At 45.4% G+C, this 17659-nt stretch overlaps 1 protein-coding gene across 16 annotated transcripts in view; it reads right to left on the minus strand.

The window, feature by feature from the left end:
* The window catches only part of LOC143290555 (CLIP-associating protein 1-A-like), a 193693-nt gene that overhangs the window by 56013 nt on the left and 120021 nt on the right, over positions 1 to 17659 (minus strand). For all 16 annotated transcript variants that reach the window (XM_076600110.1, XM_076600108.1, XM_076600103.1 and 13 more), the window contains 6 exons: positions 12003 to 12079; positions 10570 to 10662; positions 7737 to 7882; positions 5477 to 5612; positions 3550 to 3758; positions 1124 to 1336 (listed from right to left, as the gene is read on the minus strand). In XM_076600110.1, coding sequence (XP_076456225.1) covers positions 1124 to 1336; positions 3550 to 3758; positions 5477 to 5612; positions 7737 to 7882; positions 10570 to 10662; positions 12003 to 12079 — 874 coding nt within the window. The remainder of the gene's footprint in view (positions 1 to 1123; positions 1337 to 3549; positions 3759 to 5476; positions 5613 to 7736; positions 7883 to 10569; positions 10663 to 12002; positions 12080 to 17659) is intronic.

Here is a 17659-nt window from a genome sequence, read left to right on the forward strand (position 1 = left end):
TCAGAGAAGCTCACAGAAAAAAAAACACGAGGAAGAAAAGTTTGGAAAGAAAATCAACACTGCCATCACGCTAACAGAAGGGCAGGAGAGAAGAAAGGAACAGAAGAAGAAGAAGAAGAAAACAGAAGAAGAAACAGAAATATAAAGACATGAAAGAAAACAAAAAGATGAAGGAAACAAACAAGCAAAAAAACAAAAAGAAACACAAGAGAGATGAACAGTGGAAGAAGAAGAAGAAGACAAGGAAGAAAGATGAGATGGGGAAGAAGAAAAAGAAAAAGCAAAGAAGACATAAAAGAGAAAGAAGAAAGCAATGAAGACAAAAGAAGATGACACAAACAAATACAAAAAACAACAAAAAACAAAAAATTACCCACACACACCCTCGCCCCTTCCCCATCCCCCCTAACTAAAACCACAATGCACCAACACACACCACCACCACCACAGCAACACTCACTCCAGTCATCCCCCACCCCACACCAACTTTCCCATCCCCCCCAACTAAAACCACAATGCACCAACACACACCACCACCACCACAGCAACACTCACTCCAGTCATCCCCCACCCCACACCAACTTTCCCATCCCCCCCAACTAAAACCACAACCAACCAACACACTCACAACACCACCACACAGCACAGCAAATATTCACTCCAATCACCCCCCCCCCCCCCCCCGACCCTCCCCCCCACCCCCCACACACACACCCGCCCCCCCCACACACCAACTTTCTGATCCCCCAACTAAAACCACAACCAACCAACACACACACAACACCACCACACCACACAGCACAGCACAGCAAATATTTACTCCAATCACCCCCCCCCCCCGACCCTCCCCCCCACCCCACACACACACACCCACCCCCCCCACACACCAACTTTCTGATCCCCCAACTAAAACCACAACCAACCAACACACACACAACACCACCACACAGCACAGCACGGCACAGCACAGCACAGCACAGCAAACACTCACTCCAGCCACCCCCCCCCCCCTAGCCCCCCCACCAACTTTCCCATCCCCCCAACTAAAACCACAACCAACCAACACACATACAACACCACCACACAGCATAGCACAGCACAGCACAGCACAGCAAACACTCACTCCAGTCCCCCGGTGTACTTGGGGATGGACCGGTCATGGCTGGCCGAGCGTGCCCGGGACTTGACCTGCCGCAGACCCTCGGCCGAGTTGAGGGAGTTGTTGGAGGAGGAGTTGCTGAGCTCCCCCTGAAGCATCTTCTGCTTGGAGGGGTCCAGGCTGCCCAGCAAGGCATCCGCCTGCGACTTGAAGTGTTCCGCAAAACCCCAGAAGGCTCTGCCGGATTAGGAAAGGGGGCGGTGGGGGGTGGGAGGTGGGGGTGAGTGGTTGCGAGGTGGGGGGGAGGGGCACAGAACAAACAGGGACATTATAGAAAGCAGAAACAAGTGGACAGTACACACACAAGTCTTTCCAGCTCCACTCAACCCAATTCATCCTGTCATCTTTCTATCTCCACTCATTACAACCCAATTCATCCTGTCATCTTTCTATCTCCACTCATTACAACCCAAGTCACCCTGTCATCTTTCTATCTCCACTCATTACAACCCAAGTCACCCTGTCATCTTTCTATCTCCACTCATTACAACCCTAGTCACCCTGTCATCTTTTTATCTCCACTCATTACAACCCAAGTCACCCTGTCATCTTTCTATCTCCACTCATTACAACCCAAGTCACCCTGTCATCTTTTTATCTCCACTCATTACAACCCAAGTCATCCTGTCATCTTTCTATCTCCACTCATTACAACCCAAGTCACCCTGTCATCTTTCTATCTCCATTCGTTACAAGTCACCCTGTCATCTTTCTATCTCCACTCATTACAACCCAAGTCATCCTGTCATCTTTTTATCTCCACTCATTACAACCCCAGTCACCCTGTCATCTTTCTATCTCCACTCATTACAACCAAAGTCATCATGTCATCTTTCTATCTCCACTCATTACAACCCCAGTCACCCTGTCATCTTTCTATCTCCACTCATTACAACCCCAGTCACCCTGTCATCTTTCTATCTCCACTCATTACAACCCCAGTCACCCTGTCATCTTTCTATCTCCACTCATTACAGCCCAAGTCACCCTGTCATCTTTCTATCTCCACTCATTACAACCCCAGTCACCCTGTCATCTTTCTATCTCCACTCATTACAGCCCAAGTCATCCTGTCATCTTTCTATCTCCACTCATTACAACCCCAGTCACCCTGTCATCTTTCTATCTCCACTCATTACAACCCCAGTCACCCTGTCATCTTTCTATCTCCACTCATTACAGCCCAAGTCATCCTGTCATCTTTCTATCTCCACTCATTACAACCCCAGTCACCCTGTCATCTTTCTATCTCCACTCATTACAACCCAAGTCACCCTGTCATCTTTCTATCTCCATTCATTACAACCCAAGTCACCCTGTCATCTTTCTATCTCCACTCATTACAAGTCATCCTGTCATCTTTCTATCTCCACTCATTACAACCCAAGTCACCCTGTCATCTTTCTATCTCCACTCATTACAACCCCAGTCACCCTGTCATCTTTCTATCTCCACTCATTACAAGTCACCCTGTCATCTTTCTATCTCCACTCATTACAAGTCATCCTGTCATCTTTCTATCTCCACTCATTACAACCCAAGTCACCCTGTCATCTTTCTATCTCCACTCATTACAAGTCACCCTGTCATCTTTCTATCTCCACTCATTACAACCCAAGTCACCCTGTCATCTTTCTATCTCCACTCATTACAAGTCATCCTGTCATCTTTCTATCTCCACTCATTACAACCCAAGTCACCCTGTCATCTTTCTATCTCCACTCATTACAAGTCACCCTGTCATCTTTCTATCTCCACTCATTACAACAAAAGTCACCCTGTCATCTTTCCAAATCCACTCTTCATAAGTCACCGTCTAGTCTTTCCAACTCCACTCAATGCAAATCACCCTGACATCTTTCCAACTCCACTCAACCCAAGTCACCATGTTGTCTTTCCCACTCCACTCAACATGTCACCCTCTCATCATTCCAACTCTACTCATTACAACCCAAGTCACCTTCTCATCTTTACAAATCCACTCAAATGACCTTGCTGTCGTTGCAACACCACTGAACATAAGTCACCCTCACGTCTTTCCAACTCTACCCATTACAACCCAAGTCACCCTGTTGTCTTTCCAACTCCACTCTTTGAAACCCAAGTCACCCTCTCGTCTTTCCAACTCAACTCGAATGACTCTGTTGTCTTTCCAACGCCACTCAACACAAATGACCCTGTCGTCTTTCCAACACTACTCACAACAACCCAAATCACCCTCTCGTCTTTCCAACTCCACTCATCCCAAACCAAATCACCTCTTTCCATCTCCACTCAACATGTCACCCTGTCGCTCCTCACATTACAACCCAGGCCACCCTGTCATTCATCATCAATGTCACCATCATCACTCCCTCCTCCTCCCCACCCCCCTCCCTCCACGGGCTCACTTGCGAGAGAAGGCGCGGGCCTCAGAGTCAGCGTCGCTGATGCCCCGGCGGATGGAGTCCTGCAGGATGGCGATGTGCTTCTCCAGGGTGTGAGTGGCCCACGAGTGCAGCAGCTGGTTCAGGAACTCGCAGGACTGCCGCCGGATCACGCTGGACTTGGACGCCATGTTGCCCGTTACGATGGGCACCAGGCGGCTGGTGTGCACATACTGTGGGAACCAACGAGGAGGAATGGTGCTGGGTTTTATATATATACTTCTTTCTTCTTTCTTTGCCAACTGGTCTGTGTGGGTGTGTGTGGGAGGGTTTGCATATGTGTGTTTGTGTGCGTGGTGGGGTGATGGTGTGTGTCTAAGGGTGTGGGTGTATGTGGGTGAGTCTGTGTGCGCTTATGTGTGTGTGGTTGTGTGTGTATGGGTGTGGGTGAGAGGTGTGGCATTTCAGGGGGGGTGGGAGGAGGGGGGGAGTGTGTTGGTGTGTGTAGGGGGGGGTGTGGGGGGTGGGGGGATGGCTGGGTGGGCAGTGGGTGTGTGTGATAAAAGAGAGATAGAGAGGGAGAGAGAGATAGAGAGGGAGAGAGAGATAGAGAGAATGGGGGTAAATGTAATGTGGTGGGTTGGATTCAGAGATATTACTCTTTCATAAGAATTTGGAAAAGTACAGGTTACAAATACCTAATCATTAAGTCCAGAAGAAAGGTGTTTCTCTTTTAATTCAAACCTTTCTATAGAAAAAAAAAAAAAACGCACGAAAAAACAAAAGGTGTATGGACCAGCGATGCAGATATGATAGAAGGAAAGAAGAGAAAATATAAAGAAAAAGCCAGAAACAAAGACTAGCAAACAGAAAAGAGCACATTTCCAGAGCAGGTTGGGATGTTATCTATGTTAACAGAGCACTTGGTTTTAAGACAGAGGTATCTTCCCACCTACCCACACCCCACACCCCCCATCATTCCCCAGTTGTGGAAACCCAACAAAGGCTGAACAACGGGCGCAACTGCTGAGTGGATAAAGCATTGGACCTTCGATCTGAGGGTCCCAGGTTTGAATCTTGGTAACGGCGCCTGGTGGGTAAACGGTGGAGATTTTTCCGATCTCCTAGGTCAACCTAATGTCCAGACCTGTCGGTGCCTGTTCTGGTGTTCTAGTGTATACGCACGCAGAAGATCAAATACCCATGTTAAGATCCTATGATCCATGTCAGCACTTCATGGGCTATGGAAACAACAACATAACCCAGCATACACCTCTCCCCAAAACGAGTATAGCTGCCTGTATGGCAGGGTGAATAAACAAAACGGCCATACACCTAAAGTGTTACATGTCTGTCTGAGTGTGTATCTGTGCCGAGGCTGAAACCTGATTGAATGACGTACAAAACGAATGATGAGCACTAAAATTTCAGGCTGGCTCAGAGACCCAGGTAGGCAGGCAGCATGTTGTGGAAATGACCCCAAGCTTGGTCTCTGACTGAGGATAGGCACTATATAAGTATCCATATCATCATCATTATAGTCTTTTGTGAAGGATGATGACTCTTAAAGTAGGAGACAAAACTGTACTGGCTCTTAGTGCTATGGCCTTGGGGGCTAGATAGCCTTTGGGAACCATCCCCAAATGCCGACTGTCCTAAAACCCTCTTGGCTGAGAGAGTGGGGATGTAACTCGGGCAAGACACTCTCCACTACAATCAAATTCTAGCCCAGATAGTCAGGACAGCAGTTACCTCCTCCGCTATTCTGATTGTCATAGTCAGACACAAATCAAATCAAATAATGTTGTTTATAGCCCAGCCGACCACTAAGGCCATATCAGGGCTGATAGTCAGACATGACTGACTATCAATCGCCATCATCATCATCATCATCATCATCATCAACCGACTTGGCGCACCATACAGCCACCACTAGCCAAGGGATACGGACCTGGATGATGAAGCGGATGCAGACACAGCCGGAGGTGGCCATGATCTTGGCAGAGTTGGGCAGCAGGTTGAAGAGGGCAGGCAGCACCATCTCCGCAAAGTGGTCCATCCTGTGGCTCAGATGCTGGGCCATGTACCTGTTGCATCACAGCGTGTTATTGTCAGGCACCTGTCTGTTCACAGTTTGTCATTGTTAGGTACCTGTGCATAGTGTGTCATTTTTATATACCTGTTCACAGTGTGCCATGTACCTGTTCAAAGTGTGTCACTGTCATGTACCTGTTCAAAGTGTGTCACTGTCATGTACCTGTTCAAGGTCTGTTATTGTTATGTACCTGATCAAGGTGTGTCATGTACCTGTTCAAAGTGTGTCACTGTCATGTACCTGTGCACAGCGTGTCATGTATCTGTCCACAGTTTGTCACTGTCAAGTACCTGTGCAGCATGTCATTGTTATGTACCTGTCAACAGCATGTCACTGTCATGTACCTGTTCACACCATGTCATGTACCTGTTCACACCATGTCATGTACCTGTTCACAGCATGTTGTCAGTTACCTGTCTGTTCACAGTTCACAGCGTGTCATCAGTGTCACTGTCATGTACCTGTGCACAGCATATCATGTACCTGTTCACATAATGTCCTTGTCATGTACCTGTTCACACTGTGTCATCACTGTGTCATTGTCATGAACCTGTTCACAGTGTGTCATAACTGTGTCATTGTCATGTATAAGTCCACAGACTGTCATCACTGTGTCATTGTCATAACTGTGTCATTGTCATGTACCTGTTCACAGTGTGTATTCACTGTGTCATTGTCATGTACCTGTTCACAGCATGTCATCACTGTGTCATTGTCATGTACCTGTTCACAGTGTGTCATAACTGTGTCATTGTCATGTACCTGTTCACAGAGTGTCATCACTGTGTCATTGTCATGTACCTGTTCACACCGTGTCATAACTGTGTCATTGTCATGTATAAGTCCACAGACTGTCATCACTGTGTCATTGTCATGTACCTGTTCACAGCATGTCATAACTGTGTCATTGTCATGTATAAGTCCACAGACTGTCATCACTGTGTCATTGTCATGTACCTGTTCACAGCATGTCATCACTGTGTCATTGTCATGAATCAGTTCACAGACTGTCATCACCATGTCATTGTCATGTACCTGTTCACAGCATGTCATCACTGTGTCATTGTCATGTACCTGTTCACAGCATGTCATCACTGTGTCATTGTCATGAACCAGTTCACAGTGTGTCATTGTCATGAATCAAAGCATGACCAGAACATGTGACATCACCATGTCATGTACCTGTTCACAGCATGTCATCACTGTGTCATTGTCATGAATCAGTTCACAGACTGTCATCACCATGTCATTGTCATGTACCTGTTCACAGCGTGTCATTGTCATGAATCAGAGCATGATCAGAACATGTGACATCACTGTGTCATTGTAGTGTCTAAGGGGTTTTTTAGTCACAGCAGCTTGTATGTAATTTGTGCTGCTGTCCCTGAGGACAATGTGTTGGGCACAGTGCAGCACAAAGGAGGAGTCTGTATTATACTCCATGCTTGGTGATACATATACCGTACCATGTCAAACTGATGCAAACTAGGCCCATCGGTTTTGCTCTGCTTGGCCAAATTTCGCGCGGCTAACGGTGAAAAGACGACCCGTCTTGCCCGGTCAGCTCTTAGCCAATCCAAACGCCTCTAAAAGCTACAAGCGCTGAATCATTCCTTTGGCCAAGGCTCTCAACGCCATCTTGTCAGGTTTACGCTCTGTCTCATCTAACGCTTTTTGGGGGCTATTAAGTGTGTTCATTTGGCATTATTTTGTTGCATGCGGCTTGATTTTATTGTATTCTTACCTTTTGTGTACTCGATTCGACTTTGACCCTCGTATTTAAAAAAAAAAAATTTCTTTCTTTATATATATATATATATATATGTTTCTGTCTGCAAGTGTGTTTGTCTTACTGTCAAAATGGAATTTTCTACAAATTTCGACAGGAACAATCCTTTTGTTGTCATGCGCACTCGTAACGCACGCAACATGCACGCTTGCACACAGTATTTCAACTCATCTGAAAGACCAACACCTTGACCACCACTCAAGGTCCAATAGTGCTGGAGGGAGGAATATGCAGCTCATGTAATAAGATGAAAGTGTTGTTTCTCTCTCCCTACCTCTCTCTCTCTCTCACACACACACACACACACACACACACACAATCACTCACGCGATGGTGATGCAGGCCTCTCGCACGACCTGTGACCTCAGGTCCTTGACCCCGCTGATGCAGGCCGGCTCCAAGGCCCGTAACTGTTGGTGGAAATCGTCGTGCTCCGCAGCTCCGTTCATCACCAGTGCCCGCAGCATTTTGAACTGCACAGACAGACACTGACACTGCAGGCTTTCTCTGCTCTCTCTGTGTGCTGTGCACACATATTGTATTATAGTTCTCTTTTTATCACAACGGATTTCTCTGTGTGAAATTCGGGCTGCTCTCCCGAGGGAGAGCGCGTCGCTACACTACAGCGCCAATTTTTTGTATTGTTTCCTGCGTGCAGTTTTATTTGTTGTTCCTATCGAAGTGCATATTTCGACAGAATTTTGCCAGGAACAACCCTTTTGTTGCCATGGGTTCTTTAACGTGCGCTAAGTGCATGCTGCACACGGGACCTTGGATTATCGTCTCATCTGAATGACTAGTGTCAAGGCCACCACTCAAAGTCTAGTGGAGGGGAAGAAAATATTGGTGGCTGAGCCATGATTCGAACCAGCGCGCTCAGATTCTCTCGCTTCCTAGGCGGACGTGTTACCTCTAGGCCATCACTCCACATGTGTCATCTGAACTGTTACATGCTGTGGTCTGCTTTCTTGAGATGTGTACATGTGTCAACTGAACTGTTATATGACACTGTTACATGCTGTGGTCTGCTTTCTTGAGATGTGTACATGTGTCAACTGAACTGTTATATGACACTGTTACATGCTGTGGTCTGCTTTCTTGAGATGTGTACATGTGTCAACTGAACTGTTATATGACACTGTTACATGCTGTGATCTGCCCTCTTGAGCTGTGTACATGTGTCAACTGAACTGTTATATGACACTGTTACATGCTGTGGTCTGCTTTCTTGAGCTGTGTACATGTGTCAACTGAACTGTTATATGACACTGTTACATGCTGTGGTCTGCTTTCTTGAGCTGTGTACATGTGTCAACTGAACTGTTATATGACACTGTTACATGCTGTGGTCTGCCCTCTTGAGTTGTGTGCATGTGTCATCTGAACTGTTATATGACACTGTTACATGCTGTGGTCTGCTTTCTTGAACTGCATACACGTGTCATCTGAACTGTTATATGACACTGTTACATGCTGTGGTCTGCTCTCTTGAGTTGTGTGCATGTGTCATCTGAACTGTTATATGACACTGTTACATGCTGTGGTCTGCTTTCTTGAGCTGTGTGCATGTGTCAACTGAACTGTTATATGACACTGTTACATGCTGTGGTCTGCCCTCTTGAGCTGTGTACACGTGTCAACTGAACTGTTATATGACACTGTTACTTGCTGTGGTCTGCCCTCTTGAGCTGTGCACATGTGTCAACTGCACTGTTATATGACACTGTTACATGCTGTGGTCTGCTTTCTTGAGATATGTACATGTGTCAACTGAACTGTTATATGACACTGTTACATGCTGTGGTCTGCCCTCTTGAGATGTGTGCATGTGTCATCTGAACTGTTATACGACACTGTTACTTGCTGTGGTCTGCTTTCTTGAGATATGTACATGTGTCAACTGAACTGTTAAATGACACTGTTACATGCTGTGGTCTGCTTTCTTGAGCTGTGTGCATGTGTCATCTGAACTGTTACATGACACTGTTACATGCTGTGGTCTGCCCTCTTGAGCTGTGCACATGTGTCAACTGCACTGTTATATGACACTGTTACATGCTGTGGTCTGCTTTCTTGAACTGCATACACGTGTCATCTGAACTGTTATATGACACTGTTACATGCTGTGGTCTGCTTTCTTGAGCTGTGTACATGTGTCAACTGAACTGTTATATGACACTGTTACATGCTGTGGTCTGCTTTCTTGAGCTGTGTGCATGTGTCAACTGAACTGTTATATGACACTGTTACATGCTGTGGTCTGCTTTCTTGAGCTGTGTGCATGTGTCAACTGAACTGTTACATGACACTGTTACATGCTGTGGTCTGCCCTCTTGAGCTGTGTACATGTGTCAACTGAACTGTTATATGACACTGTTACATGCTGTGGTCTGCCCTCTTTGGTGTACACATGCCAACTGAACTGTCTGTGTGTATCAACTGAAATGTCATGTTACCATGTTCTGCATTTTTTCATTTCATGTTCTGTCTTGTTTAAACATCAGTTTGCTATGATGTCAAAGACTTGTCTGGTCAGTTTAGTTGATCTTAATGTTTTAAAATGAAAAACAGTAAGCAACAGTCTCTTTTTGGCATACAATTTCAAAATATTTCAAGAATACTTCATTATTCTTTGGCCTGACAGTTAACAGAATTAAGATGGTGTAGTTTTGGTATGAATGCTTTGTGTTTTAACTTTTTGTATCAATGAAAACAAAACTGGTGTGATTTTGTGCTAATCAATATTTGTTTAGACAATGTCATCAATTTTCCAAATGAAATAAGTACCATGGATTGCAATTACAAACTTGCTCATATGAACAAGAAGTTATAAACGTGTCCATAAAAACTACATGTGCACACACACACTCATACTCACACCACATAAACACACTCACATACACACCATATATGTCTATATATACACACCAAATATACACACTCCATAAAAACACACCACAAATCCACATTCACAAACACATTTTCACACTCACATACACACCACAAGAACATATACACCACATGTATACTCACAAACACCACACGCATACATACATACACACACCACACACACATACATAAACACACACACACACACCACACTACAGATGTACACTCACACACACACACACACACACACACACACACACAAACATCTCACATTGTCCACACGTTTCTCCCAGCCCTGGTTCACATCGGACAGAACTGCGTTGACCTTTGACATCTGGTCGGTCATGTCTCGGGACGAGAATAACTGAAACAAATGGGAAACACAAAAATGAACATACTAAAAACAGCCCTGAACTCTGCACAGAGAACAGATCCATGTGCTTTCACACCTAGTCACGCACGTGCGCGCTGAGCTCTGATTCACATGGAGGAGAGACGATGCATGACAACAGAAAGCTGAACAAACTGTAAACTGGAAAGAAAGAGGAGGATGAGGGGTGGGGGGCATGGGGTGGGTGGGTGTGGGGGGGGGGGGGCTGGGTAGGGGAAAGGGGGAGGGGGGGGGGGCTATTTTTTTGGAGAGACGTAGGATTAAGGCCAGAGATTTGAAAAAAGCAAAAAACAAAAAAAACAAAAAACCACAAAAATCAAAAACAAAAAACAGGGGGGTGGGGGAAGACTCGTTCCAACAGTGGAGTGATAGCCTAGAGGTAACGCGTCCGCCTAGGAAGCGAGAGAATCTGAGCGTGCTGGTTCGAATCATGGCTCAGCTGCCAGTATTTTCTCCCCCTTCACTAGACCTTGAGTGGTGGTCTGGACGCTAGTCATTCGGATGAGACGATAAACCGCGGTCCCATGTGCAGCATGCACTTAGCACACGTAAAAGAACCCATGGCAACAAAAGGGTTGTTCCTGGCAAAATTCTGTCGAAAAATCCACTTCAATAGGAAAAACAAAATAAATCTGCACGCAGGAAAAAATACGAAAAAAAAAAAGGACGACGCTGTAGTGTAGCGACGCACTCTCCCTGGGGAGAGCAGCCCGAATTTCACACAGAGAAATCTGTTGTGATAAAAATAATAATAATAAAATTAAAAAAACCTACAAAAAAAACACGCAAAACAATAAGGTCCAGAGACAGAGAAAGAGCGGCAGCTGATACGGGGTGTTTGAACCCGGGAACACAGTAACACAGAGTGGATCTGAAGCTGTAGTGTAGAGGGGAAGGCAGTCCAATGGAGAGGAAGGGATGATCTGCTTGTGCATTGATGACAGACAGACAGTGCTGATCAACGTACTTTTCTCCGTGCTGATGAGTCAGAAAGCCCATGCAGAGGTTGCAAGAGAGGAGCGATGCTCCGAGATCTTACCCTGACCTCATACACACACACACACACACACACACACACACACACACCTCTCCTATGATCATTACAGAACATTGTCCATCTTGTGTCCCCCCCCTCTCCCATCCCCACCCCCCACCTTAAAAAGAAAAGAAGGCAAAAAAGTCTCAAACTAAAGACACTGTGAAGGTTTAAAAACTCTTCAAAATTCAGGTCTGTACTCAGTAACAGGGCAGGTCAACCCCAGCAAGCAAGCGCTTGAGCCTGGTGGAGCAGAAAGCTTCATGGACCAACCAACCTTGACCTTGGGGACATCCTCGAAGGACTTGATGAACAGTTCTTCATCCGCCGCTCCGGCCCCTGCGTGGCTGCTGCCTGCAACACACAGGCACACAACTTGGGTCACAGCAATATCCACAGGCACACAACTTGGGTCACAGCAATATCCACAGGCACACAACTTGGGTCACAGCAATATCTACAGGCACACAACTTGGGTCACAGCAATATCCACAGGCACACAACTTGGGTCAAAGCAATATCCACACACACACACACACACACACATGGAAAAAAAAATGTTCCCAACATGTAGAGACAAACAACAGCCAGCAGTGTTGTGACCTTCACCAACATCTGTTGAAACGTTACCCACAGGCGTAGCAAGCAGCACTGTGCAAAGTACCAGCGCTTGCACAAAAAATACTTCTTTTTATTTCTTCCTTTCTTTCCATTACATGACCAACATCGACTTGCTGACGACTCCATCATGGCTGATGAATGCTGGTATTTTCCTGTCTCCATAACCCACCAAACATGCATTACAGGATCTTTAACATGCGTATTTGATCTTCCGCATGTGTACTTATCTACTGAGACATCTTGCTAAGCAATAGCACATATTCTTGAAGCTCTATGTGTTTCATACACACCGACGGGGTTCAGGCACTAGCAGGTCTACACATATGTTGACCTGGGAGATCGGAAAAACCTCCACCCTTTACCCACCAGGCGCCATTACCGAGACTTGAACCCAGGAACTTCAAACTGAAAGTCCAACACTTTAACCACTCGGCTATTGAGCCTGTCAGGACACGGATCAAGGATCTTTCCACATGCAATCCACACAGTTTGTCCTTGCACACCAAAACTGACAATCAAACGATGCGTCTCAAACATCAAACAATACACCAAGCCAGGGACTGTCAGCACACACACACACACACACAACACTGCTCATCTGACAATTCTGCACAACTTTCAGCATCTTTTTTTTCCCCTCCCTGAGCAGAAGGGGAGAGAGAGGTGCCTTTAAAAGGGAGGAAATGCACTGTGCTGACCACCATTTGTGGCACTACAAAGCGGTGTGTGTGTAGGTGATTTTTCCTTTCCTGCATCTTGTGAGCTCAGCTTGGTCACCTGGTCACAGGAACGTACTGACATACAGGGTGCACAGCACACTATTTTGCAGCTGGTTTGTTTTGTTTTTTTGTGGTCTTTTTTTTTTAATTTCTTATAACAGTCCTCTCAAACCTTCCTTCCAGCCTCAAACCTTCTTTCTCCCACTTTTTATATATTTTATTTCTCTCTCTCTCTCTCTCTCTCTCTCTCTCTCTCACAGACACACACACACACACACACACACACAATCTATCCCCCATTCTGGTGTGTTGTGTGTGTGTTTCTTTCATTTTGTTAATTTTTTTTCCGATGCATTTTACTAACACCATGCTAGTGCCTGTATGCCATGTGTGTGCGCGCGCGCGCGCGTGTGTGTGTGTGTGTGCGCACGTGCGTGTGTGCGTGTGCATGTGTGTGTGGTTTTTGTTTTGTTTTGATTTATGTATATTTTTTCCCTCTGTTATGTATCTCTACTAACACCATGCTTTCATTTTATTAAATATTGTGTAGAGTAGACCCTATTTAGGGCAGGAACTGGATGTAAAAAAAGCACACCAGTGCTTATCTATTATCCTCGAAATAAAGAATTTGTCTTGTCTTGTCACACACACACACACACACACACACCATCTGCACTAAAGCTAGAAAGATATTTTTGCTGTTCTTTCACATTGCTACTTTCGAGGGGGGTAAACTGTTCAAACCACAGGAGTGGTACAATGTGACAGATGATGATGATGATGTGATTTTTCCCAAAGATTTATCTTTGTCTAGCAGGGAAGAAGACATTTGTCTAGCATATGTGTAGTATAGACACCAGGAAAACACACGCATGCAACCCCCCCACCCACACCCCCTCCCCACCCCTCCCATATTTTTAAGAACTTTTTTTTTCTACGAGTGGTGTATTTGTTTAATTATCATAGCAGATTTTTCTGAAGAAATTACATCCATCAGTGACAACAATCCCTTTGCTGCCAAGGGTTATTTCATGCGTGTGTCAAGTGCAAGTGAAAACCACGGTCCAGTGAAGGGCATAAAACCTGTGGAGGACGCTGTGATTTCACACACCAAAGGAAGCACCCTGCATATTTTTACAACTTGTGAAATGCAGTTCATACCCTTCACATGCAATCTGTCTGTACCCCCCTCCCCCCCCCCCCCTCCACTCCCATGTCACCCTCACACATACACGACACAACGGCCTGAACCTGCAATCAAACCACACAATCAAAGAACAACAACGACAAACAGTATCAGTATCAGTAGCTCAAGGAGGCGCCACTGCGTTCGGTCAAATCCATGTACGCTACACCACATCTGCCAAGCAGATGCCTGACCAGCAGCGTAACCCAACGTGCTTAGTCAGGCTTTGAGACATAAAACAACAACAACAATAACAACCACGACAGCAAAATTCACCCACGTTCACAAAATGCTGACATAACAAGACACCAATCCAGGGCTTCTGATATGGCATAAACAGTTCCACCCCCCCTCGCCCCCCCCCCCTTCCTCCCCCCTTCCTCTTCCCCTCCACCCCCAACAACTTTGGAAATAGGAAAGAACACAGTGCCTGTTCATCATGCAGGTCCCTGGGATGTTCTTAAAAAAAAAAAAAAATTACAGATCAAACACTGTGTGAAGAAAAAAAAAAAAGGCGAAAATCCTGTGATGGAGCTGTTGTCTGATGCAAGGACCATCCACTTCCAAAAATGGAGCTGTTTCCCACAACAACTTCTTGGTGCAAGGTGGCAAAATGGTCAAGACGCTCATCGGCCGATACAGTGTGTGAGGGCCTTGGTTCCATTCCCAGGCTCTCACAGACACTGTTATCGGCAGATAAGCATCTTAACCACTCTGCCACCTCCCCCCCCCCCCCACTAGACTGTGGTTTTCCCATTCATCAAAAACCCTGTCGATCAACAATCACAGAATCACAGACACCAATCTGAGCATGCAGTCGGTCTCCTCACTCTGCCAATCATAAACAAGACACATTAAGACAATCCACTGATGGCAAACAAAACAAACTCACAGCTCTACCAATCACACAAAAACACAGAAAAAAAAAAGTACTGGGTCCATCAACCACAAACAAACGAACAAGCAGGAAAATTCTATGACTCAGAAATTTGAGGACGAGTGGGTGGGCGATGGAGGGGTAGACACAGTTATTAACAACAAGAGGGAGAAATATTATCAGACACAATCACATGACACGAAACTTTCTTTCATCAACAGCTGGGGGAGTGAGAGATGACAACGACAACAACAACAAAAAAAAGGAATTCCTACACTATGCCTAACTTTTCTTCTTCTTCTGTTTTTTTTAAAGGGGGGTCTTGGAGACACTGACAAAAATCCCCTACAAATAATGCTGGCAAAATCTACACAAAATAAATTAAAAAAAAAAAAAAAAAAAATCTGACACACTCTGAATATTGTATTGCTTGCTTTGCATCAGGTCTGATGACTTCTCCAAAACAGAATAAAACACAAGTCTGATCAAAAAAAATTTTTTTTAAGTTTTTAAATAAAAAAATAAAAACAAATGCTAGACATCACTTGAATACTATGACAAACAAGGAACTATAGTACAAACTCAACAAAAACCACAAGGACAGTGAACACACACACACACACACACACACACCATGTACCAGACGTAAAAATAAATAAATAATAAAAATGAAAAAATAAAAGGGGGGTGTGGGGTGCACCTTGACCATGACCACTAAAACCAAACACCTAATACAGCAAAAAGGGAAACGCAGATCTACTGTCAAACCCACGCAAAAAAAAAGAAAAGAAGAAGAAGAGAAAAAAAAAGGGGGGGGGGGGGGGGGGGAACACAATCTACCTGGTAACACCAAAGGGAAAAACCAGATCACTAAAAAAAACAATCTATCCTTCCAACTAAAAAAGAAAAGAAAAAATGAATGCATAGATCTGTACAGTGCAATGTGCCCCCCAGCCCAGGACCAGCCAACAAAATATTTCGTCAAAATATCAATCAAGAGGGGAATCTGTAACAATGTGGAAATAACTATTCCCACCCACGTAAGTATTTCATTTGACGCTTATCTCCCTTGCCTGGTCCCTGACACCTCTGCTGAGGAAGGATGCAGACATGGGACCCAAGCAGAGAGGCCTTCTTCTTCTTCTTCTTCTGCGTTCACTCGTATGTACACGAGTGGGCTTTTGTGTGTATGACCGTTTTTACCCCGTCATGTAGGCAGCCATACTCCGTTTTCAGGGGTGTGCATGCTGGGTATGTTCTGGCTTCCATAACCCACCGAACGCTGACATGGATTACAGGATCTTTCACGTGCATATTTGATGTTCTGCTTGCATATACACACGAAGGGGGTTCAGGCACTAGCAGGTCTGCACATATGTTGACCTGGGAGATCGTAAAAATCTCCACCCTTTACCCACCGGGCGCCGTCACCGTGATTCGAACCCGGGACCCTCAGATTGACAGTCCAATGCTTTAACCACTCGGCTATTGCGCCCGTTGAGCAGAGAGGCCAACCCCTGTCAAGTGTTTGCAGGAACAATCGAGAAATTTGGATAAAAACATTATGCGTACATTTTATTTACAAAGCATTCAAACACTTTGGGCCTACCTGTAACATGGTGTAACTGCTACAGGAGGCTGTTTGTAATTGTTACATTTGGTCTGTTTTCCACTGTCCAGTCTCTTATTGGTGCCTGGTTTACACTTCCTCAGGAGGTCCCCTGAGAGAGAGGCATCCTGCTGCAAGTTTGCTTCTTCCTTCCTTGCACTCCAAGGCTTAACTCTTTTCATACGAACGGCGAAAGAGACGACGTTAACAGCGTTTCACCCCAATTATCACCATCAAAATATTACAAGCGGAAGGCTCTTACACTGAAGGGGTGAACGTTGACAAAGAATACCACAATTCTGACGACAGAAGCTAAAGGTTGCGTCATTGAGAAACCCACTGGACATCCGAGGGGTCTGTGTAGAGGAGAAGAGAGGACTGGCCGTACTGAGAGTTAATACACCGGGCACAGATGCCGTTTGACCGAGACGCAACATGATTTAGCCACGTTCTCTCTTGTTGAGAAAAAAAACAAAAACAATTAAGCTGACTGGTCCACTCAATGCTGTTTCAATGTACACACGCACGCAAATAGCTGAGCATCATCGCGTGAGACCAAGGTTAATAGTGACTGCCCTGGCCTCGTGATTGATAGGTCTGGAGCGTCTGGGTAATGTTGCAGCAGGAAAGCATGTGACCATGCTACATAGTCAAAAATGAACTCGTCAGAACAATTTGGACTTTGGCGAAACGTTGGGAAAAAAAACTGCGATCGGGCGTAACAAAATAGGGCGAACTCAAAAGTTTGCATCTCTGCCCAAGGCTGCTGAGATAAGCACACACACTGCACAGATCCATATTTTTCACCTTTTCTTTTCTTTGAACAGAAAAAAAAAAAAGTGTGTGCTGTGAAGGGGTGGGTGGGGGGTCAGGAAGGAAATAAAATGAGGAAGAACAGAAAGGAAGAGGAACAGGGGTGGGG

The sequence above is a fragment of the Babylonia areolata genome, chromosome 15, assembly GCF_041734735.1.
Source record: "Babylonia areolata isolate BAREFJ2019XMU chromosome 15, ASM4173473v1, whole genome shotgun sequence".
In the NCBI taxonomy this organism is placed as follows: domain Eukaryota; kingdom Metazoa; phylum Mollusca; class Gastropoda; order Neogastropoda; family Buccinidae; genus Babylonia; species Babylonia areolata.